The sequence below is a fragment of the Pleurodeles waltl genome, chromosome 12 (genome assembly GCF_031143425.1).
Source record: "Pleurodeles waltl isolate 20211129_DDA chromosome 12, aPleWal1.hap1.20221129, whole genome shotgun sequence".
Lineage (NCBI taxonomy): Eukaryota > Metazoa > Chordata > Amphibia > Caudata > Salamandridae > Pleurodeles > Pleurodeles waltl.
The window spans coordinates 635712922-635737827 of NC_090451.1; the positions used below are offsets into that span (position 1 = coordinate 635712922).

The window sequence follows — 24906 nt, forward strand, 5'->3', positions numbered from 1 at the left end:
CATTCTTGTCAAAACAGACAACATGACAACAATGTCTTACCTAAACAAACAAGGAGGGACACACTCCTCACAACTGTGTCTTTTAGCACAAAAGATTTGGCATTGGGCAATTCACAATCACATTCGCCTAATAGCACAATACATCCCAGGGATTCAAAACCAGTTGGCCGACAATCTCAGTCGAGCTCACCAACAAACACACGAATGGGAAATTCATCCCCAGATACTACAAACTTACTTTCTACGCTGGGTAACACCAGAAATAGACCTATTCGCAACAAAAGAAAACGCAAAATGCCAAAACTTCGCGTCCAGGTATCCACACCCTCAGTCCAAGGGAAATGCGTTCTGGATGAGTTGGTCAGGGATATTTGCTTACGCTTTTCCCCTCTCCCACTTCTTCCTTATCTGGTAAACAAATTGAGTCAAAACAGACTCAAACTAATACTAATAGCACCAACCTGTGCTCGCCAACCGTGGTATACAACACTACTAGACCTGTCAGTAGTACCTCATATCAAACTACCAAACAGACCAGATATGTTAACTCAACACAAACAACAGATCAGACACCCGAATCCAGCATCGCTCAATCTAGCGATCTGGCTCCTGAAGTCTTCGAATTTGGACATTTACACAAGAATGTATGGAGGTCATTAAACAAGCTAGAAAACCTACTACAAGACATTGCTACGCAAACAAATGGAAAAGATTTGTTTATTACTGCCATAATAATCAAATTCAATCACTACATGCTTCCGTGAAAAACATTGTAAGCTACTTATTACACTTACAAAAATCTAAACTAGCATTTTCTTCTATTAAAATACATCTCACAGCAATATCTGCCTATCAGCAGATTACACATTCAACATCACTTTTTAGAATCCCAGTCATCAAAGCATTCATGGAGGGATTAAAAAGAATCATACCCCCGAGAACACCACCAGTCCCCTCGTGGAACCTCAATATTGTGTTAACACGACTCATGGGACCACCATTTGAACCCATGCACTCTTGTGAGATGCAATACTTAACTTGGAAAGTAGCCTTCCTGATAGCTATCACATCTCTTAGAAGAGTAAGTGAAATACAAGCATTTACTATACAAGAACTCTTTATACAAATACATAAACATAAAGTGGTTCTCCGTACAAATCCCAAATTCTTACCAAAAGTTATATCACCGTTCCACCTAAACCAAACAGTGGAACTCCCAGTCTTTTTTCCACAACAAGACTCAGTAGCCGAAAGAGCCTTACATACGTTAGACATTAAAAGAGCACTAATGTATTACATTGAGAGAACAAAACAGTTTCGCAAAACAAAACAATTGTTTGTAGCCTTCCAAAAACCTCATGCAGGAAATCCAATATCCAAACAAGGCATTGCCAGATGGATAGGGAAATGTATTCAGACCTGCTATATCAAAGCAAAAAGAGATCTACCTATTACACCAAAGGCGCACTCCACTAGGAAAAAAGGTGCCACAATGGCTTTTCTAGGGAATATACCTATGACAGAAATCTGTAAGGCAGCCACATGGTCTACGCCTCATACATTCACAAAACATTACTGTGTAGATGTGTTAACAACACAACAAGCCACAGTAGGACAGGCTGTTTTAGAGCCTTATTTCATTATTTCAGACAACTTCAACTCCTACAGGCTAAGCCACCGCTTTTTGGGGAGATTACTGCTTACTAGTCTATGCACAGCATGTGTATCTGCAGCTACACATGCCATTGAACGGAAAATGGCACTTACCCAGTGTACATCTGTTCGTGGCATGAGACGCTGCAGATTCACATGCGCCCTCCCGCCTCCCCGGGAGACTGTAGCCGTTATAAGTTGAATAAAACTTGTAAACTTGTAAATATATACTATTTTCATACACATTATGTACATACATACTTACTCCATTGCATGGGCACCTTTACTATATACACAACTCCTACCTCACCCTCTGCGGGGAAAACAATCTAAGATGGAGTCGACGCCCATGCGCAATGGAGCCGAAAGGGAGGAGTCCCTCGGTCTCGTGACTCAAAAACAACTTCTTCGAAGAAAAACAACTTGTAACACTCCGAGCCCAACACTAGATGGCAGGATAATGCACAGCATGTGAATCTGCAGCGGCTCATGCCACGAACAGATGCACACTGGGTAAGTGACATTTTCCATATATATATATATATATATATACATACACACACACACATATACATATCTGATAGAGACTTCTAGTTGCAGATTCCTTGCCTTAGAATTTTCCCCCAGGCGTCAGACTGGATCTGGAGATTTTTTCTTCGAGCAATACCATTGCGCATCGGTAGGTGGCGTTGGTCGACTCCGTAGGCGTCGTGGTCGCCGTGGTGACGTCGGGAGTAGTACATAGACACCGCCCTCTCGCAGTGACGTCAGTTCTTTTCTTTCCGCGCCACGCGCTGATCTGGAAAGAGCTACCCTGGCTATTTTTTGGGCGAATTCGACTGTTTTGTCAAAGTTTTTGTGTACGACTTTGGTGCGTCGAGACTTCCCCCGAAGACCGGGTTTAAGCCTTATGAGGACTGCCATCGGACGATGTCTGTGACGGATCCTCATCGCGTTTGTCTGTGGTGCCTCGAACGCGACCACGACCCAAAGTCATGCTCCGAGTGTCGGGCCATGCACCCGAAAGCTTTGAGGGAGCACTACCTAAAGCTAATAGCGGCCCGGCACTTGACTCCGCGTAGATCCCGGTCTCGCTGGAGAGGAAGGTCTCGAGATCGGTTGCGGATTCATCACCACTCGTCCTCTTCGAAATCCTCGGGTCAAGGTAAGAAGAAGAAGAAGAAGTTGAAGAAGTCCCATCGCTCTCCGACTTCACCCCATTGCTCGGCCGACGCGACGCGGGACGAGCGTCCACGCACTAGGCCTCCGTCCTTGGAGCCTGCGTCTCAGTCGACTCCACGCTTCCCCGAGTTTCCCGGAGCGACCCCCGCCCAACTAAAGGAGTTTTATGATGCCATGCACTTCATCTTTTGGCGGGCCGACCCTGATACTGCGCCATCGGGCCCAAAGGGTTAGACTGAGGGGCCTTCAGGTTCCGCGCTGGCAACTTCGGGCCCTGCTACTGAGGTTGCCTCCAGATCCGGGCGCGGATCCACAACGACACCAGTCGCACCTTCGAGACCTTCCCTGGCGCCGGGTCGATTATTGACGCTCCCAATGTCGGTAGTGCCCACTATCGACGTCGACCCAATTCTTATTCCTGACGACTCGGAGTCGGAGTGGCGTCGGCCGACGCCGCCATTGGCTTCGGTGGGGCCTATTCGTCCGAGGTCGGATTCTGACCCTTTTTCCTATTGGTACGAATATGGGGAAGAATTGGAGGGGTCCCTGGACCCTTATGAATACCAGGATGACCCTGCTACAGATGCTGGCATGCTGCCTCCTCCTACCGTGGCTACGGCGGAGGGAGCGACTTACAGTATGGTGGTCAGTAGGGCAGCTGAGGTCCTCTGCCTTGAGCTACCTACTGTGGAAGTGAGGTCTAATCTCCTGACCGAGGTGCTTCAGCCTGGGGCTTCTACTTCAGAACCGCTTCTCCTATTCAATGAGGCCCTCACCAATGTCCTTTTGGGTACATGGTCCAAGCCCAACACAGGGGCTCCTGTGAACAGGACTATCGCTCGCCGCCATCGGCTTGCACTGAACGACCAAAAATTCCTGTCCCAACACCCCACGCCTGAGAGTCTTGTTATCCAGGCTTCCTCTTCTTCAGACGCTTTCCCCCGGATAGGGAATCCAAAAGGCTGGAACAATTTGGCAAGAAGTTGTTTTCTTCCTCCAACCTCGCACTGCGGTCTGTGAACACTGCATGTCTTTTGGGCCGTTATACCCACTCCCTGTGGGATACGGTTGCGCAAGTCCTGCCGCAGATACCGGAGGAGGCCCGTGCTATCGTCTCCCAGGCAGTGAAAGATGGGAGAGACGCGGCAAAGTTCACTATCCGTTGTGGGCTTGATACAACCGACTTTCTGGGGAGATCAGTTGCAACAACAGTGTCCTTACAGCGCCAGGCCTGGTTACGCGCTTCTGGCTTCTCGGGGGATGTCCAACAGTCACTCATGGACATGCCCTTTGATGGCACCCATCTCTTCGGAGACAAAGCGGACTTGGCCTTGGAGAGATTCAAGGATTCCCGGGCTACGGCTCGGTCCCTTGGTCTTTCCTCCGCCACTCGCCCACCAGAGTCTGCTTTTCGTCCCTTTCGTGGACACGGAAGGGGCGCCCTGTAGCGTCCTCTACCCAGCCACCGTGCCACGCAAGCTGGCCAGCCTATGCGTGGCCGAGGACGTGGAATCCCATGGGGCAGTGGGACAGGGAACCAGAGGTCTGTCCAGTCCACCTCTGCCCCCGCTGCAGTCTCCAAACCCTCCTAGTCCGTCCCCTCACTCCCACCCAGTTGGTGGCAGGATACGCCATCACCTGCCCCACTGGGAACATATCACCACGGACGGGTGGGTTTTGCAGATCATTCGGAAGGGCTACTCCCTCCCTTTCGAATCTGCACCACCATACATGCCACCATTCTTCCATCATCTTCTGGAGTATCATTTGGTGCTTCTCCGCCAGGAAGTCGTGGCACTCTTGGCCGAGGGAGCTATACAAAGGGTCCCTGTGCCAGCAGTAGGTCGTGGTTGTTATTCCTGCTACTTTCTGATACCAAAGAAGGACAAGGGCTTACGTCCTATCCTAGACCTTCGGGACCTGAACTACTTCCTCAAGAAGGAGAAACTCAAAATGCTCACCCTGGCTCAGGTTCTGTCTGCCTTAGACCCAGATGACTGGATGGTAGCGTTGGACTTGCAGTATGCTTATTTCCACATCCCCATCCTGCCTGCCTACAGGCGTTAACTACGATTCGTGGTAGGTTACGAGCACTTTCAGTTTACCGTGCCCCCTATTGGCCTTACCAGCGCCCCTCGGGTGTTCACGAAAGTGATGGCGGTGGTTGCAGCTCATCTGCGCAGGTTAGGTGTCTCAGTCTTCCCCTACCTCGACGACTGGCTGTTGAAGGTGCCTTCGCCCCAGACAGTCTCCCACCTTCAGACTACGGCGAACCTCCTACACAAGCTGAGGTTCACTATAAACGTGCCGAAGTCACACCTGACTCCCTCTCAGACGCTCCCTTTCACTGGAGCTGTTCTGGATACAGTGCAATATCGGGCTTATCCTCCTGACAAGCGAGTCCAAGACATTCAGGCTATGATTCCAATTTTTCAGCCTCAGTCTTGGGTTTCGGTGAGACTGACTCTGAGGTTGCTGGGCCTCATTGCCTCCTGCATCCTGCTAGTAACACATGCCAGATGGCATATGCGGGCTCTGCAGTGGGACCTGAAGTTCCAGTGGGCGCAGCATCAGGGAAATCTCTCCAACATGGTCCAGATCTAGGAGGGGACTGCAAGAGACCTTCAGTGGTGGCTTTCGAATCCAAATTGGGTCAACGGCAGATCCCTCTCCCTTCCCCAACCAGATCTCTCTATAGTGACAGATGCGTCACTTATGGGTTGGGGCGGCCACACGGGAGAGGCGGAGATCAGAGGCCTCTGGTCTCCGGCGGAGTCGGGGCTCCACATAAATATGCTGGAGCTCTGGGTGATCAGGCTTGTGTTGAAAGCATTCCTTCCCTCTCTCAAAGGGAAAGTGGTGCAGGTGTTCACGGACAACACTACCGCCATGTGATACTCCAACAAGCAAGGCGGGGTAGGGTCCTGGACCCTTTGTCAGGAGGCACTATGCCTCTGGACATGGCTGGAACATCAGGGCATTACCCTGATGGTTCAATATCTGGCCGGCTCTCTCAACGCCAGAGCAGACGAACTCAGCCGCCGCCGCACAGTCGATCACGAATGGCGTCTCCATCCAGAGGTGGCGCAAGGTCTCTTTCTCAAGTGGGGAGAGCCTTGGTTAGATCTTTCGCCTCCGCAGAGAATGCGCAATGTCAGCTGTTTTTGCACGTTGGAGTTTCCAAGGCGGCAATCACTCTGAGACCCTTTTCGTCTCAAGTGGAGCTCCGGCCTCCTTTACGCCTTCCCGCCTATCCCTCTTCTACCCAGAGTTCTCAATAAAATCAAGTACGACCGGGCCCAAGCTATCTTGGTGGCTCTGGACTGGGCTTGAAGAGTGTGGTATCCAGAGCTATTGAGCATGTCCATCGCTCCTCCAGTCAGACTGCCTCTTCGGGCGGATCTTCTGTCGCAGCAGCAGGGGACGGTTCTCCACCCGAACCTGTCCAACCTCCACCTTCATGCGTGGAGATTGAGCGGCAACAGTTGATGGCTTTTGCCCTTCCACCCGAAGTCTGCAATGTTACCTTGGTAGCCAGGAATGCATCGACTAAAACTGTATACGCCTTTGTTGGAATAAATTTGTGGCATGGTGTACCAACAATTCTGTTGATCCCCTTTCAGCCCCTCTGTCAGAGGTTCTTCTGTTCATTCTTTAGCTCAGCAGGTCTCTGCTTTGGGCACCCTTAAAGGGTATTTGTCTGCCATTTCCGCCTTACTTAGGTTACCTGATCAGCCCTCACTCTTTAAATCTCCTATTGTGAGTAGGTTCTTAAAAGGGCTCATCCACTTGTTTCCTCCCACTCCATTTATCATGCCTCAGTGGGATCTTAATCTCGTACTTACTTATTTGATGTGTACCCCCTTTGAGCCAATGCATAATTGTCCCTTGTGGCTCCTCACATTCAAAACTGTCTTTCTGGTCGCTATCACCTCTGCTCGCAGGGTGAGTGAGCTTCAGGCCCTTTTTTCAAAGCCTCCATACTTGTCTGTACACCCTGACAAAGTGGTGTTACGCACTAGAGCTTCCTTCCTTTTTAAGGTGGTTACACCATTTCATGTAGGCCAGTCCATCACTTTGCCGACCTTCTACGCACCCTCACATCTTTCCCACGAGGAGGAGAGACTCCACCGTCTGGAACCAAAAAGAGCATTGGCGATCTACCTCAATTGTACTTAAGATTTCTGGGTGGACGATCAACTTTTCATTGGCTATGTGGGTGCGAAGAAAGGGAAGGCGGTGCAAAAGCGTACCATCTCTCGATGGGTGCTTCTTTGCATCAAAATGTCCTATGCATTGGCTAAAAAGCAACCTCCTGAAAGCTTGCGTGCTCATTCCACCAGAGCAAGTGCTGCTTCCACTGCGTTAGCATGCAGAGTTCCTGTCCTGGATATCTGTCTGGCAGCTAGGTGTGCATCCCTGCACACGTTTGCTAAGCATTACTGCCTAGATAGTCAGGTCCGTCGAGACGGCTACTTTGGTCATTCAGTCCTGCAGGACTTTCTAGTATGATCTTGGTTCGCAGCCCACCACCGAGGATGGCATTGCTTGGGTATCTATTCTAAGGTAAGGAATCTGCAACTAGAAGTCTCGATCAGATGTACAAGTTACTTACTTTCGGTAACTAAATATCTGGTAGGGACATATTCTAGTTGCAGATTCCTTACCACCCACCCATCCTCCCTGCTTGTGAACTGATTTCTAGGGACATGGATTCCCCCTTTCAGGTCCTTAGATCTGGCGCACCAATCTCAGTGTACTTAGCGGCTCTGGCATGGAAAGTCATTAAAAGAAACTGACGTCACTGCGTGGGGCGGCATCTATGTACTACTCCCGACATCATCACGACAACCACGACGCCTGTGGAGTCGACCAATGCCACCAACTGACGCGCAAGGGTATTGCTCGAAGAAAAAATCTCCGGATCCAGTCTGACGCCTGAGGGAAAATTCTAAGGTAAAGAATCTGCAACTAGAATATGTCTCTACCAGATATTTTGTTACCGAAGGTAAGTAACTTGTACATCAATCCACTTTTGTGAATCACACTCCAAAGTCGGGCTAGTTCAATAAAATAAACTCAAAATGACTTCTGGTCCTCCCCCCTTTCCCTTTTTTATATATATATATACAGGGAGTGCAGCATTATTAGGCAAGTTGTATTTTTGAGGATTAATTTTATTATTGAACAACAACCATGTTCTCATTGAACCCAAAAAACTCATTAATATCAAAGCTGAATATTTTTGGAAGTAGTTTTTAGTTTGTTTTTAGTTTTAGCTATGTTAGGGGGATATCTGTGTGTGTGCAGGTGACTATTACTGTGCATAATTATTAGGCAACTTAACAAAAAAAAATATATACCCATTTCAATTATTTATTATTACCAGTGAAACCAATATAACATCTCAACATTCACAAATATACATTTCTGACATTCAAAAACAAAACAAAAACAAATCAGTGACCAATATAGCCACCTTTCTTTGCAAGGACACTCAAAAGCCTGCCATCCATGGATTCTGTCAGTGTTTTGATCTGTTCACCATCAACATTGCGTGCAGCAGCAACCACAGCCTCCCAGACACTGTTCAGAGAGGTGTACTGTTTTCCCTCCTTGTAAATCTCACATTTGATGATGGACCACAGGTTCTCAATGGGGTTCAGATCAGGTGAACAAGGAGGCCATGTCATTAGATTTCCTTCTTTTATACCCTTTCTTGCCAGCCACGCTGTGGAGTACTTGGACGCGTGTGATGGAGCATTGTCCTGCATGAAAATCATGTTTTTCTTGAAGGATGCGGACTTCTTCCTGTACCACTGCTTGAAGAAGGTGTCTTCCAGGAACTGGCAGTAGGACTGGGAGTTGAGCTTGACTCCATCCTCAACCCGAAAAGGCCCCACAAGCTCATCTTTGATGATACCAGCCCAAACCAGTACTCCACCTCCACCTTGCTGGCGTCTGAGTCGGACTGGAGCTCTCTGCCCTTTACCAATCCAGCCACGGGCCCATCCATCTGGCCCATCAAGACTCACTCTCATTTCATCAGTCCATAAAACCTTAGAAAAATCAGTCTTGAGATATTTCTTGGCCCAGTCTTGACGTTTCAGCTTGTGTGTCTTGTTCAGTGGTGGTCGTCTTTCAGCCTTTCTTACCTTGGCCATGTCTCTGAGTATTGCACACCTTGTGCTTTTGGGCACTCCAGTGATGTTGCAGCTCTGAAATATGGCCAAACTGGTGGCAAGTGGCATCGTGGCAGCTGCACGCTTGACTTTTCTCAGTTCATGGGCAGTTATTTTGCGCCTTGGTTTTTCCACACGCTTCTTGCGACCCTGTTGACTATTTTGAATGAAACGCTTGATTGTTCGATGATCACGCTTCAGAAGCTTTGCAATTTTAAGAGTGCTGCATCCCTCTGCAAGATATCTCACTATTTTTGACTTTTCTGAGCCTGTCAAGTCCTTCTTTTGACCCATTTTGCCAAAGGAAAGGAAGTTGCCTAATAATTATGCACACCTGATATAGGGTGTTGATGTCATTAGACCACACCCCTTCTCATTACAGAGATGCACATCACCTAATATGCTTAATTGGTAGTAGGCTTTCGAGCCTATACAGCTTGGAGTAAGACAACATGCATAAAGAGGATGATGTGGTCAAAATACTCATTTGCCTAATAATTCTGCACTCCCTGTATATATAAAAAGAAAAAATGAAAACTAAACATTACCTACAAAAAGAAGGAAAAGATAAGGCCTCTACAGCTTTATGTTATAAATGAGTATGTAATTCCTCATCACTATTCATTCCAAACGGGGTCACACAGCCAGCCTGTAATAAGAAAGGGGACTCCAGTCTTCTAACTATTCCCAGAAATAGAACTAGCGGAGCACACAAATCAAAATTTTAAATGAAAGGCAATGTAAGATGTACACAAATCCTAGAATAGTATTCTTGCATTCTCAACACAGGTGTCAGTCCTTTTAGCAACATATACCTATACAAGAAAAAAAAAAATTAAATAACAAAATATTTATTAATACAAAAAATACAAAATATGAAAAAACATATACTATACAAAGGTTAATACAACTAAACCACATAGACAATTTCTAACAAAACAATCATATATAATCTCTTTGGATAATCAAATCTTGAACTATGCACTAAGGGACCTCACGCGATGCGGATTTACGATGCCGGAGATTAACGGTATGGAAAAATAGTCCTATGTGACAGTTTCTCTTAGGAATGGGATATATGTCAGTACATTCGTGCTCTGGGACTAACTGAGACTCTGACAGTGAAAGGAGTAGTTTAGAGAGAGAAGTCTACTCTTGGAACCCATTTCAGTTTATGGGTGCGTTGGACATTACGAATTTTGAGTAAACGATCTGTGATCGGAGGACCTGATGAATTACTAAGCCTTGGAAGAAGTCCAATTTTGGACGAAACACGTGTCGGCTGATGCTTCATGTGGGCTCAATGCACATCTTCTAGACCCGCATAGTTCAAGATTTGATTATCCAAAGAGATTATATAGGATTGTTTGCTTTTGTTAGATATTGTCTATGTGGTTTAGTTGTATTAACCTTTGTATATGTTTTTTCATATTTTGTAATTTTTGTATTGATAAGTATTTTGTTATTTAAAAATATTTTTTCTTGTATAGGTATATGTTGCTAAAAGGACTGACACCTGTGTTGAGAATGCAAGAATACTATTCTAGGAAATGTGTGCATCTTACATTGCCTTCCATTTAAAAATGTTATTTGTGTGCTCCGCTATTTTTTTTTCTGTTTATCTTACTGGCTTTCCTGTATAGGAATTCTGGGATGCACATTATGGCAACAATGTGCTTTAGTGTTTGAACACCATTAGCTATTATTATCTTTAAGGAATACTATGGGAATGTGCATTGACTTCTTTTTTAGTGTTGCCAGAAATTTCTCTATTTCTAACTATTCCCATGCAGGATCTATTTGTCGACTTACGTTTCTGAAATAGGGTGGTTCCCAATGTTTGCTCATGTACATATACCGTGATATCCAAAAATTCTCTTTGTGTTTAACTTGTCTTACATGTGAACTTAAGGCCCACATCATTGTCATTCAAGATAGTGAAATATTCTTGGAATACGGTGTCCGTTCCGTTCCAAACGATGAACAAATCATCAATAAATCTTAACCAGAGTAATTCATCATAGGTGAATTTGGTTATGCTGTTTTACAAACTAAATAAATACAGCATATTCGTATAAAAATTGAGACACGATAATGCAATATTATGGATGTATACATAAATTTGATTAATGTGGGCTGGCAACTGAATGTAAAAATATATTGAACAAGGGCAGAGAGATACCAGTATGCAATTTCTGTATGGTGTCATTTGTATGAAAAAGTAAGATGAATTAGGGTAGAGAGATAATAAAGTACTTAGCTGACTTATAGGAGTCGATAGATAAAATAATGGAAAACAATGGTTCTGTATATTTGAGATTAATTGACATCATGGAGAAATTGTGATGAATTAGGGTAGAGATTGGTTTGAGCACTTAGCTGTGACATGCTGAAAATTAAAGAGAAAAAACCCTGCCATGATAATAAGAAATATAACAGCACTACATATTCCAGAAAGCATTATGAGTGCATTGTTAACATGTCAGTATTTATTGAGTGGGAGAAGTAGGATGAACCATCAGTGAACAAGATTAGTAGTTAGTAGAAACCTGCTGTGGGTGGGACACTTTCTTTGTTTAATAAAGGAATCTGAAATCGCTTACTGGAGTGCAACGTCTGTGTTGTTGTTTGAGAATTCAGATTGGGAGAGGTGGTTACACCTCCAGCTTCAGCACCGGCAGAAAGAGCATGCCAGCCTGAACGTAACCATTTGTAGAAAATATATATATATTTACAAATATTCATCTGTATGTATATATAGGGATGTAATAGTTAGGATCAGATTTTAAACGCACAGAAATTCAAATTTTTGTTATCGCAAGTGACTATAACTCTTGGTCTAAGGTCACTATAACTTTCTCCCCCGCCATGCACAGTTTTCTTATCATTAATTTTAGTGCAAATGCTGCAGTTATATTATGAATGATGTTATAGAACATGTAATTACTGATGGAATGTGTGGGGTAAGTGGCAGTCCATGGCGAAGGGCGCAAGTTATAGTTACAATAGAGCTTCACTGTTGAATTTCTCTGGTTTTGTGTATGTGTGTGTGTCCTTGTCTAATACTCCCATTATTGTTGGCTTTTGCTCAATAAAAGGATTGAAATACTTAGCTCAGCGAGGCTGCAGTTTTGAGATTTAGGAGCCAGTTTAGACCGTGGGGCATATCTGTACTCCATCAAAGCGACAGAGTAAAACACTCAGACTATAACCTTGGAAGAACCTTTTTTCCAACTACAGAGAGACCGAGTAAAATACTCTTTTGCCCTGATGGAGTACTCATCCTCCAGATCTAGAGATGTCTTCCGGCCCAGCAGATATCTCTTAATTGCCAGGAACTGCCATCTCAGCAGTTCCAGTCAATGTATTAACATTGGGTAGCTCTGCCAACACAATGGTGTCATTGGTCTAACTTTTAACATGTCCTATATTTTCAAAAACAAAATGCCAAAGCAGGTTTTGTGTTTGAAAATAACACAAACGGAAGACGCTTGCTCTAAAAGAGTTGTGTCCCATACATAGGGGTAATTTTGAAGTTTTTACACCCCCGTTAACGCCTGGTATTACCTGGTGGTGACAGATAGCAAAAACTGGCCATTTGACAATCCACTCTAAAAGAGGGCCTCACTGTGCCTCTCGGTCTTGCTCCTGTTCCACCAAGGAGCTAATTCCAAATGTAGTCCTAATGCATCTCGAGTACTATGGCACATTGGTGACCTCCCAGCAAACTGAAGCCTTTTGTGCGTGAGGCTATGCTTTGCGTCTTTGGCAAGCTCTAAGTTCCCTATGACACATTTACAGGCCCTGCAGATGCATGAGGCACTTCAGTTGGGTTTACGCTTCTGGGTTTGCATTCTGAACTGTCTGGACTGTCTCGGGTACTGGAGATGCGTTGGGACTACATTTAGAATCGGCTCTTTGGTGGAATGGGAGCAAGACCGAGAGGCACAGTGAGGCCCTCATTTAGAGTGGGTTGTCAAACGGCCAGTTTTCACTGTCCGTCACCACCTGTTAATACCAGGCATTAAGGGGGGGGTGAAAACAGCAAAATGACCGACACGCTATGGGAGACAACTCTCATAGAGCGAGGGTCATTAGTTTTTTAAATTTTATTAGCTTTAATTTAACAACTACTCTTCCGTGGACATAATGTGGTTTTATTCAAAATAAAGGTTGTTTTTTAAAAACCTACATTATTATCTATGTAATTGGAGAGGGTTCTCTTTTTTTACCACTGACAACCAAACAGTATTGTCTAGTATTTTAGTTTTAATAAACATTTAGTTTTTAGAAGAAAAAAACTCTTCAAGCTAAGTGCACCAAAAGGAACATGTAATATGAAAGATAAATAACGATAACGTATAAGTCCTATAATGCTATATCAGTGATCTGATGAGCTTTACAAACTACTTGGCCTACATCATTCTCGTTTGTGATGTCACCAGACCTCTCTATGGTAACTCCTGCCAATATTGCACTGGTACCTATTGTGTAGCCTTTTAAATATTCTCATTGCCTTGTGTGTTTAGTTTCTAACTTGCATTGGCCAGCTAATAATTCTCGAAGATAAGTTGTCACGTGATTATACCCTAATGCTTACATTCAGTGTTATCGCTTCACAAGGTCAGTGAATCGTATTCTTCCAATCCCTTTCCTTCAGGTTACATATAGGTAAAGGCGTGCAGCTGGAGTGCCGAGGTGAAGGTGATGTGTGGATGAGATGTCTCAGTGATCATGCCGTTTTCGTACAAAGTTTTTACCTGGACAGGGAAGCAGGCCGGGCTCCAGGAGATGCAGTCCACAAAATATACCCAGGAGCATATATAAAGGTATATGAGTACATGTTCTTATTACTTGGAGCATGCTTTATTTTATTTTTGCATAGATGTTCCATCAGTGACTGCCATCTTTTTGTAAAAAGCCATACTTTAGAAAGACCTGCTAATGTGTATATGAGCCACAAAAGAACGCATAGTCTCCTAACTGTGGTAGCCATGACAGACACAGAAAACAAATGCAGGGGCATGGAAGTGTGATTATTTTCAGATAGGTTTTCTCTATATTTGCTTCAAAGAGCCGAAGAATAAAAGATTTCTTTGTACTGTTAATGATGAACCTAAGAGCTTGTCAAACATATAAAGTGTACATTTTCTTATTAGCCCTAGATTAATGGATCAAGTGAAGAAGACAGCAAGGACAATCTTCTTACTAAGCTAGAAGTTTAAAGTACCCTTGAGGAAGAGAGAAGGGTGGGTGCACGGTGAAATTCACTAATTCTAGGGGAGAAAGTAATGGGCACCAGGATGGCAGTCTTTGTGCTAACATCCCTCTGTTTCCATGAGGTTGTGAGCTCAAAAATGTTTTTTAATGTGCCTTCCATTGTTTGGTGACAGGGAGAACATTCTGTTAGAACTTAGATCATTAGAATGTGCTGGGTAACTTTCTAAAGGTGGCAAGCCCTGCAGTGCAAGGACACACCTGGTGGCTACTCTTGATGGCTGAGCTTTACCTTGGAATACAGCTACATACCATTTCCTTGTTTTTACAATCGTCTTGTGTGCCTTCCTTGAAACCAGGTTGCACAAAGGTTGTAATCAGGTGAACTGTTTTTTTGAGGTTGGAGAGGGTCTGATGGGTCTGTCATTGTGGTGGTTGGATTTGAAAATAAGACACTCAACGAAAGGTTGATATAGTACAAATATATTTTGTCTGACTCTACTTCCATATTTGGTGCCCATTATTCATCAGGTGCTCCTTCTTGATCTGCACCTGGCACAGGTAATGAGGTGCACAGTTCTGGTTTGTGCCAGTGCACATCCTTATTTGGTAGAATTTAGCCAATGAGAGCACCAGGCATCCAGTTACAAAAAATACAGTCGCTGCAGTGCAGGCAAAAGTTCAGATTTTGGTTCTGTGCTGGAGAGAGCACAGCAGTGAAAGAAAAATCAGCAATTCGAGAACTATTGCTAATTATTCACTGCCTGCAGAATGGTGTGCATGTTGAAGGGCTCCGAGACTCATTCACAGACAGATGCAGTGTGACTGCACCCTCTAGGACAAGGGGTTCTTGTTGGAGGAACCTGGCACCCTCAACTCCTGCACCCAAAGGGTGCCCACTTTGTGCTCCTTCCAAGGTGCTACACTATTAGTGGCTTCTATGCCCCTCAGTGATGGGCATCGAATACCGATGTCATGCTTGAGTTTGTCCCATCACAAGAATGTTACTTTTTGAGGTCTTGAAACTCTGTGTCGTCCCCTGGACTCCCCTGTGTGCAGTATGCCCTATTAAAGCTTGGACACAGCTCATGTACTGAGACTTTAAATAGCATGTTGATGAAAATGAGCAGCAGGCTTCCCTCCCTGAACTATAGTTTTTCTCACATAATTTCCGCTCTCTAGTCCCAGTTCACACCTCTTATTCCCCCAAAACTTGCAATACTTTAATTCACCTTCAGTTTCCTGAGGGGCGTTATTCATTATTTTAATGGAAACCCTCTACCTTTCCATTGAACCAGAGTGGAGATACAACCCTGAACTCTGCTTCCTCTTGCGTGAGAATCATATGAAAAAAAAGTCTGGCAGGACTCATCTCGGGTGTACTGTTACTTGGAGACATCCTGCCATACCAGCCTCCCTTTGCCTCCACTAATATCGAGAACAGGTCAAGAAACAAAACTTGTCCATGCTCTTCTATCACTAATCAGCAAAATGGAGGAAGTGGCCAGCTCCATTTGGACCCCATCTTGCCATGAGCCAGTCTACACCTTAGAGGCAGAAGAGGAGAATCCATGCTGAGTATTATGGCTATGGCAGAAATGTAGACATAAATGGGAAATATAAACTTTTATCCCCAAACTTCAAAAGCAAGCTATACCTCACTTCTTCAGGGGTAAATGCTTCCTCTCGGCTTTGCCTGTGCAGCATTCTGCCATGTTTGTGAGAGAAGCATGCGTTGATGCTTCCTTTGGAGTAGCTGTTCTCTGTGTGAGAGAAGCATACCTTGATAGTGTCTTGCTGTACGTCCCCTGTGTGATAGGGAAGCTTGCTCTAATGTAACTGCCTTGTTTGTAAAAGGTTTGAAATAGATAAAGCAATGCAAGACCCCTTATCTATTTCAAACTAAGTAGCTTGAGCCTACCAGACAGGCCAAGCTGTCTAGATGCAAAAGAGGTATTGTGTGCTCACCAAGAAAATACACAAGCTTGCAGCCCACCCAGTACTTCCCATTCTTTGGGTTTATTGTCACTTTTATTTGCTTGCTTTCTATTCAATGCCTTTTCTAGTTTTAGGTGGCCCAACTTTTATGTGTTCCTCCCATGGCGCCAAGCCTCTTTTAAGATCTCTTTGATTGCCTGGCTTCTGTGCTTCTTCCTGCTTTTATGGACCTACTTATTTCTTTTTCGATTAAGCACTCAGTGAGAGTGCATGTGTTTCCCAGCTGGTTCCTCATGTTTTTTCTCCCCACCTCGAAGTTACTCTGCCTCACCAATTTGCTTCTTTCCACCGCCTGTACTCGCTTTTCTCTCTCACCTGTGTGTTTCCTTTCGTGCTCCATGTTGCTCTCTCCCGCTGTGTTGCATCACCCACAACCATTTCCAAACTGCTTCAGCAGCTCACTCATAAAGCGCTTTCTCTCGTAGGGGATTTCCATGTATAGTCATAAGCATTGAATAGTTCCGCGCGCCTGCGGGGACCCCGGAGCACTGATGTGAAGTATATTCTTAAGTGCAAACACCAGCCGTTTAAAGAAAAGGTCTGTCAAAAAACACTTAAGAATAACATTGTGCAGCCTATGTGAACAGCTACACAGGCCAAATTGTTGAAAAGAAAATCAATAGTAGTGTAAATTCATGTTCAAACACCTATTTATTCTAGAAATGTAATAACAAATACATTCTCATACTTTATTTACACCTCTGATGAGAATAAAACAATGCAGGGCAGTGTAGCCCATAGGCTGCCATTATACAGAATGTAAATAGAGCTGTGCCTTTAAGAAAAGTAAAGTCTTCCTGTTTCCCATCATGCACAGCAAAAGGCAGTTGCCTCAGTTCTTTTTTCCGGCTCCTGCTGACAGGACCCTGAAGCATTGAGCTCTACCTCACAAAAGCTTTTGTGACAGAAATTCATTGAAATATCTTCTGAATTTCATTTTCACTCGACGTTTTTACCTTTGAGTGATCATTTTCTACTGATTTCTGTTAAATTCTGACAGAATTTTGAGGTTTTTCTAATTAGAAATGCCTTCACTTTTTGATAAATGTCCTTCTTGTGGAAGAAAGAAGGCTAAAACAGATTCACATAGGGTCTGTATAATTTGTCTTCCATCCAGCCACAAACCGGAGTCGTGTGACATCTGTAAAACCTTCTCTAGAAGAACCCTTCGTGACAGAGAGAAGATCCGACTCCAGGCGAAAGAGGACAGGAGAAAAAGTGGCCATTCCACTACAGAGCGAGGAGAAGGTCAGACTTCTACCAGGGCTCAACCTGTTTCCTCCATGACTCCTTCCAGACCTGCTGAAAAACGACATAGATCTCCGACGACGTCGAGAGCGTCGACGTCGAAGCAGGGAACGGCGCCAACATGTTCGCCGTCGAGGAGTGCTTCGCCGGCGAGAAAACGACATCGTTCGCCGTCGACAGCTATTTCGCCGTCGAGGCGGCGAAGACACCCGACGTCGAGAGGATCTGGGTCGCCGTCGACACGGCGAACACAGTCCACGCCAAGGAGATCCGAGTCGGGCTCGCCGTCGACACGGCGAGGGAGATCGCCGTCGAGAGACAGTGTTCGCCGTCGGAGGCGTTCACCGTCACTGCACCGACGTCGAGGTTCGTCGTCGAGAGGTTCTCAGCGGCGAGACGAGTCGACGTCTAGAGGCACTCGGCGTCACCGCAGTTCGACGTCGAGGAGTGCTTCGACGTCGAGAAGACCATCTAAGAGGCTTAGAAGGGTTTATACAACCTCAGAATCCTCGGCCTCGCTTATCCTACTTCCAGCATCACCACAGCTCTCACAAAGGCAGTCGCCTTTACCACAGACGCCGGTAACACCTTCGGCTCCTCTTCCGGCGCCTCCTCCAGAACCTGTTCCGAGGACTCCAACGCGATCTGCAGGGCGTTCTGGTTATTCCTCGAGACGTACATCTACCTCAAGGCACCGTCGTCAATCACATCATGGACATTCTTCATCGTCCACACGAGACTACTCTCCAACCTTATCAGACTCACCATCCCCAAGAGTGTCTCCCATAGATGATGTCAACACATTTCAGGAGGTCTTAGTGAGAGGGGCAACCAAGCTGAATATCCCGTTAGCAGCTCCAGCCCAATCGACATCAGTAATCTTTGAGACCTTGCATCAAAGGACATCTTCACGACCTTTACTTCCACTGGTTCCGGGTCTTATTGAACCGGCAATGGACATTTTTCTCACGCCGGCTACAACAAAGTCTGCTCCTTCCAGACTCATTAAAAAGTACCGTCCACCAGAGCAAGATCCTCTATTCTTGAGGTCGGACCCAGTACCAGACTCGGTAGTTATAGTGGCAGCGAAGAAATCGCATTCGACGTCACCGTCTTCCTCTGCTCCCCCAGACAAAGAAAGCAGAAAGATCGATGCTGCAGGAAGAAAAGTATGCTCGACGGCATCTATCACCATGAAAGCAGCCAGTGCCACTGCTTTATTAGGGAGATATGATCGATCCCTCTGGGACTCTATACTACAGTTCTCAGAGCATCTCCCTAGGGACAAAAGGGAAGATTTCCTAGAGGTCGTGAGCGAGGGAGCAATGGTTTCTAACCAGATCATAAGTGCTGCGGCAGATGCTTCAACTCTATCCGCACATAACTATGCTCATGGTATAGCGCTCAGGAGACATGCATGGCTGCGGCTTACATCGCTTAAACCCGAAGCACAGCAGAGGATACAGAACCTGCCTTTCTCAGGCTCCACTTTATTCGGCTCTCATGCCGATGATGAGATGGCCAGAATGAAGTCGGAGCTGGATACCTTAAAAGCGGTAGGCATAGAGCGACCTAAAGAACAGCGAAAGGGATTCCGCCCATATCAAAGAAGACTGTTCACCCACAGGTATCAGGCTCCACATTGGTCGTCTTCACGCCCTCAGCAACAGCAGCAGCAGCAGCATCAGAGGGGCTTCTCCAGAAAGTCGACAAGGGGTCGTTCAACACCTCAGACCCAGACACCTCGACAAACTCCCACGTCTAGGCCCTGAATCTTTGCTTCCCCCTCCTCCGTTACCCACTCCGGTAGGGGGAAGTATCTCAAATCATCTAGACGAGTGGCTACGCATCACAACAGACACCTGGGTATTGAATATTGTGAGACATGGTTACGCTCTCAGATTCACCAGTTCTCCACCATCTGTTCCACCCAAAACAGCCAACCACCATCTCGAAGCTCTGCAGTTAGAGGTCAATATCCTATTGCAAAAAAGAGCCATAGAACCCGTTCCCATCAGCCAACATGGGAAGGGGATTTATTCGAGATATTTCCTTGTACAGAAAAAAGACAAACAAGAGTTTCGTCCCATCTTAGATCTGAGGACAGCAAACAAATGGATTCGCAAAGAAAAATTCAGGATGTTAGCCTTACACCAAATTTACCCACATTTACGTCAGGACGACTGGCTATGTGCGATAGATCTTTGCGACGCTTACTTCCATATCCCAGTAGCCAAGAAACATCGAAAATTCCTAAGGTTCACTGTCGGAAAACGCCATTACCAATTTGCAGTTCTACCGTTCGGCCTAAAATCAGCGCCAAGGACTTTTTCCAAATGCATGGCGGTAGTAGCCGCCCACTTGAGGAAACAGCGAATATTCGTCTATCCCTATCTAGACGATTGGCTCATAAAGGCCTCCAGCTATCTCGAGGCACAGCAGCATTTCGAATGGACTCTACAACTGCTACAAAAACTTGGTCTTCAAGTCAATCTTCTGAAATCAACAGCAACACCTGTTCAGAGGTTGCATTACTTAGGGGCCATTGTAGATACCAAGCTAGGAAAGGTGTTTCCTTCGGAGGAACGACGGTTATCGATTCTCCAAAAGTGCAAACAACTGCAGGAAAGACCTCAAGCCACTGCAAGAATAATAGCTTCTCTACTGGGCTCGATGGCGTCTTGTATCCATCTGGTTCCCAATGCTCGTCTCCATATGAGACCATTGCAGGAAAATCTAGAGGATCAGTGGTGTCAACTGAGGGACGATTGGGAGAACAAAGTCCTGCTGTCTCCTCACACCCTACAATCCCTCAAGTGGTGGTGTTTGCCCAGCAATCTCTTGGTGGGGATTCCGTTCCAACAACGACCTCCATCTCAAACCATCGTAACAGATGCGTCACTGCTCGGATGGGGGGCGCACATGGAACATCTTCGAGTCCAAGGCGAGTGGTCACAGAAAGAGAGTCTCTATCACATCAACCTGCTGGAACTTCGCGCAGTCCACCTTGCGCTCAAAGCCTTCCTTCCCTCTCTGAGAACGGAAACTCTCCTTCTTCAGACAGACAACGTGGCCACTATGTACTACGTGAACAAACAAGGAGGCACCAGGTCCAGAATTTTATCCAGAGAGGCCCAGACAATCTGGCATTGGCTTCTAGCCAGGAACCTGTCGCTAGTGGCAACTCACCTGCCCGGCATCCAGAATGTTCAAGCGGATGCCCTCAGTCGGGTAATAAGCGAGAACCACGAATGGGTACTACACGACGATGTCGTTCATTCCATTTTCGCCCTCTGGGGTACCCCTTCTACAGACCTATTCGCAACCCCAGAAAACAAAAAATGCCAAAACTTCGCCTCCAGATATTACCATCCAGGGACACTGGGGAATGCCCTATGGATAAGCTGGTCAGGGGCATTTCTTTACGCCTTTCCACCGCTTCCCCTGATTCCGGCAGTTCTCCAGAAGCTGTCCAATGCTCAGACCAAAATGATCCTAATTGCTCCAGAGTGGCCACGCCAGTGGTGGTTCCCAGACCTTCTTCACCGGTCACTCAAACCACACATCAGGCTACCATATCGCCCAGACCTTCTCACGAAGTTCAGAGGGCAGATATCTCATCCCAACCCCTCATCGTTGAGTTTGGCAGCATGGCTCCTGAGCTAGTGCAATATGGACATTTGAACTTACCTCAGGACTGTATGGAAATTCTGAGGGAAGCAAAACGCCCTTCCACACGATCAGCCTATGCAAGCAAGTGGAAGAGATTCTGCATTTGGTGTTTACACAACAACATTGACCCGGTTTCTTGTGGAGAACAATCTATCTTACCATACTTGTTAAGTTTGGCAAAATCGGGCTTACAACTGTCGTCAATAAAAGTTCACTTGGCGGCGATAACAGCATACAGAAAGAGTCCTTCACAAACTTCCTTTTTTCGGATTCCGATTATTAAGGATTTCCTAGAAGGTTTAAAAAAGGTTTTTCCTCCCATTAGAAAGCCTTCTCCTCCATGGGAACTGAACGTTGTCTTATCACGTCTGATGCTGCCGCCATTCGAGCCGATACACAAGGCATCGCTGCAGCATCTCACATGGAAAGCTGCTTTTCTGGTGGCAATCACTTCAGCGCGTAGGGTCAGCGAAATCCAGGCCCTTTGCGCTCAGGAACCCTACACGGTTTTTCATTCTGCAAAAGTGGTAATGAGAACTCATCCAAAATTTCTACCTAAGGTAGTCTCCGACTTCCATGTGAACCAAACAATTTCATTACCGACTTTCTTTCAGAATCCAGCTACTCCTGCTGAGAGAACTCTGCACTCTCTGGATGTAAAGAGAGTATTGAAATTTTACTTGGACAGGACAAAAAGCTTACGAAAATCACAACAGCTTTTTATTAACTATGGCCCAATCAGAACAGGTTTGGGCACATCTAAACAATCTTTATCCAGGTGGATTGTTTCATGTATAATGTTATGTTATCAGTTAGCAAACAAATCCCTTGGTGGTAGACCAAAAGCCCACTCGACCAGAGGGAAAGCAGCTACTGTAGCCTTGATGAGAAATGTCCCTTTGGCAGAAATATGCAAGGCTGCCACTTGGAGGTCGGTCCATACCTTTACTAAGCATTACTGCCTTGATACAGACGCTAGGGCAGATGCTCAGGTTGGACAGGCTTTGCTCAAGAATTTGTTTGCATGATTCATGTTTTTCTCAGTATTCTTATATCGACTCCACCGCGGCTATGGGGATGGGCTTGCTACTCTATTCAATGCTTATGACTATACATGGAAATCCCCTACGAGAGAAGGAATGGTTTCTTACCTGTAACTCCAGTTCTCTCGTAGGGGTATTTCCATGATAGTCATAAGCAACCCTCCCTCCTCCCCGGTGGAGTTGACATAGAACATGAATATTATGGAGGTGGGTACTCCAACAAATGTTTTGTTTTTTCTTCATGTCAGGTAATAGCCTCCAAAAAAGAACTGAGGCAACTGCCTTTTGCTGTGCATGATGGGAAACAGGAAGACTTTACTTTTCTTAAAGGCACAGCTCTATTTACATTCTGTATAATGGCAGCCTATGGGCTACACTGCCCTGCATTGTTTTATTCTCATCAGAGGTGTAAATAAAGTATGAGAATGTATTTGTTATTACATTTCTAGAATAAATAGGTGTTTGAACATGAATTTACACTACTATTGATTTTCTTTTCAACAATTTGGCCTGTGTAGCTGTTCACATAGGCTGCACAATGTTATTCTTAAGTGTTTTTTGACAGACCTTTTCTTTAAACGGCTGGTGTTTGCACTTAAGAATATACTTCACATCAGTGCTCCGGGGTCCCCGCAGGCGCGCGGAACTATTCAATGCTTATGACTATCATGGAAATACCCCTACGAGAGAACTGGAGTTACAGGTAAGAAACCATTCCTTATTTTTCTTGTAAAGCGCTTTAAGCTATGCTTTATAATATCACTGTAGCTCTATTTTGTTAAATTTACAAATCCTCAGATTACCAAATAAAAAGGAAACCTGTAATTTTGTAGGTATGCATATGCGCAAGCATATGCCTACAAATTGACATAGCGTCTGTGTCATTGCATATTCATAACATGTTTAGCTGTAGGTACACATAGGCCCTCATTACAACCCTGGCGGTCAGTATTAAAGCAGCGTTAATACCGCCAACATTCCGGCTGTAAAAGAAAAGGGATTTTGTTCCTGGCGGTAACCACCATCATAGACCGTCACTTTAACACACCGTCCGCCATGGTGGTAACAGCCGCTGGGCTGGAGACTTCGGTCTCCAGCCCGGCGGCTGTCACAATCCCACCCTCGGGATTACAACCCGGCCTACCTCCATGGTTTTCGTGCCAAACTTACTGCCACGAAAACCATGGCGGTAGGCACTATCCCTTCCCTGGCACTGATAGGAGTTTCCCTGGCCCCCCTCCCCCTCCCCAGAGACCTCCCCCGCCAGCCCCATCTCTCTCCAGCCCATCCCCACAAATATACACACCCGCATGCGCACCCATATACACACATGCACACACGCATACCCCACCACCACCCACGCATGCACACATACATATCAACACACCAACATACCTTGTCACACACATGCATTCACAACACACAACACTCACAATCACTCATACACGCACGCATTCAACGCGACTCACACCCTCATGCACGCATTCCAAAACATACACGCACCCCCCCCCCCGCATACACACAACACCCCCCACCCCCTTCTCCTGTCAGAGAACCTGACTTACCTGCTTGCAGGGGGTCCTCCGGCCTGAGACGGTCCGTGGTGCTGCTGTCAGCAGGAGCGTCCACCAGCAAAACACTGCCAAGCCGTATCATTGGTCATGATACGGTCAGCGGTGTTTTGCTGGCGTGGCCGTGCTGCTGTCAGCAGCGGCGCCTTACCTCCGTCTGCCACCATGAGTGTCGGCGGTCATGATATGCGTAGATGGCTGGTAGCCACGGCGGCAGTATGTTGGCGGCCGTCGCCGTGGCGGTAGACGGTAGTTACCACCAATGTTGTAATGAGGGCCACAGTCTTCATACTCCTGCCATCTTGTGCTGCACTCAGACTTTTGCAAGTTGTTTTTCTTTAAAGACCTTGTTCAAGTCACAAGGTATTTGGTGACTCCTCCCTTGGTTGTCAATGCTCATGGGCACCAAACTCCATGTTGTTTTTTTTTTTCTGGCATTGGGTCATATGGGTATTACCAGGGCTCAGAGGTCGAACTGTTCCCCACGCTCTCATTCAAGCCCAATCTGCCAACTTGACCCTGATACTTGGGTAAAAAACAACCTTCATCATCTGTGCTTCTCTAAACTTTCTTCCCAAAGACGGACTCCAAACATTAGGGCTTTGGGCCCACTTCGGGCTGCGTGCCATTCAATAATGATGACTTTCTCAACATCAGCTTTAGGGAAAACACAGTCAGGGAGATAGAAATGATGCCCTTCCAGAACTGTCCCAGTGCCACATGAAGTTCCTGTGGACCAACCAACACAAGGTGTGTAACCTCTTCCTTCCCCTGAAGACAACAACGCCATATGCAAGTCCTGCCTAATCTTCTGCTTGCAGAAAACTCTTTAGCACTGAAGCAAGAGAAGGTGGGCACACCTGCTATACCACCTGCAGCCAAGACTAAAGTCGACCTTCTCTTCCAACTCTGATCCAGAAGAAGACCAGAAGGCTCCTCTTGCCTTCGCATCTTCTGGTCCCTGGAAAAAAACATCAGCCAGGACCATGATTATGGTCAGCAGGAAACACACACTAGGCTACCAAAAAGACCTCAAGTTCGAGTAAAGCACCACTCCCAAGGGCTTTGAGCATCTAACCCATAGTCTAAAACACAGCCTTCTGGAGCTCCACCACTGTCTGGCTCTGGGAGGTACCAGCC

The 24906-nt window shown here is 45.8% G+C and overlaps 1 protein-coding gene across 5 annotated transcripts in view; it reads left to right on the forward strand.

Moving 5' to 3' along the window:
- LOC138268449 (mothers against decapentaplegic homolog 4-like) overlaps positions 1–24906 on the forward strand; it is a 430729-nt gene that overhangs the window by 330048 nt on the left and 75775 nt on the right. For all 5 annotated transcript variants that reach the window (XM_069218099.1, XM_069218104.1, XM_069218102.1 and 2 more), the window contains one exon: positions 13678–13846. In XM_069218099.1, coding sequence (XP_069074200.1) covers positions 13678–13846 — 169 coding nt within the window. The remainder of the gene's footprint in view (positions 1–13677; positions 13847–24906) is intronic.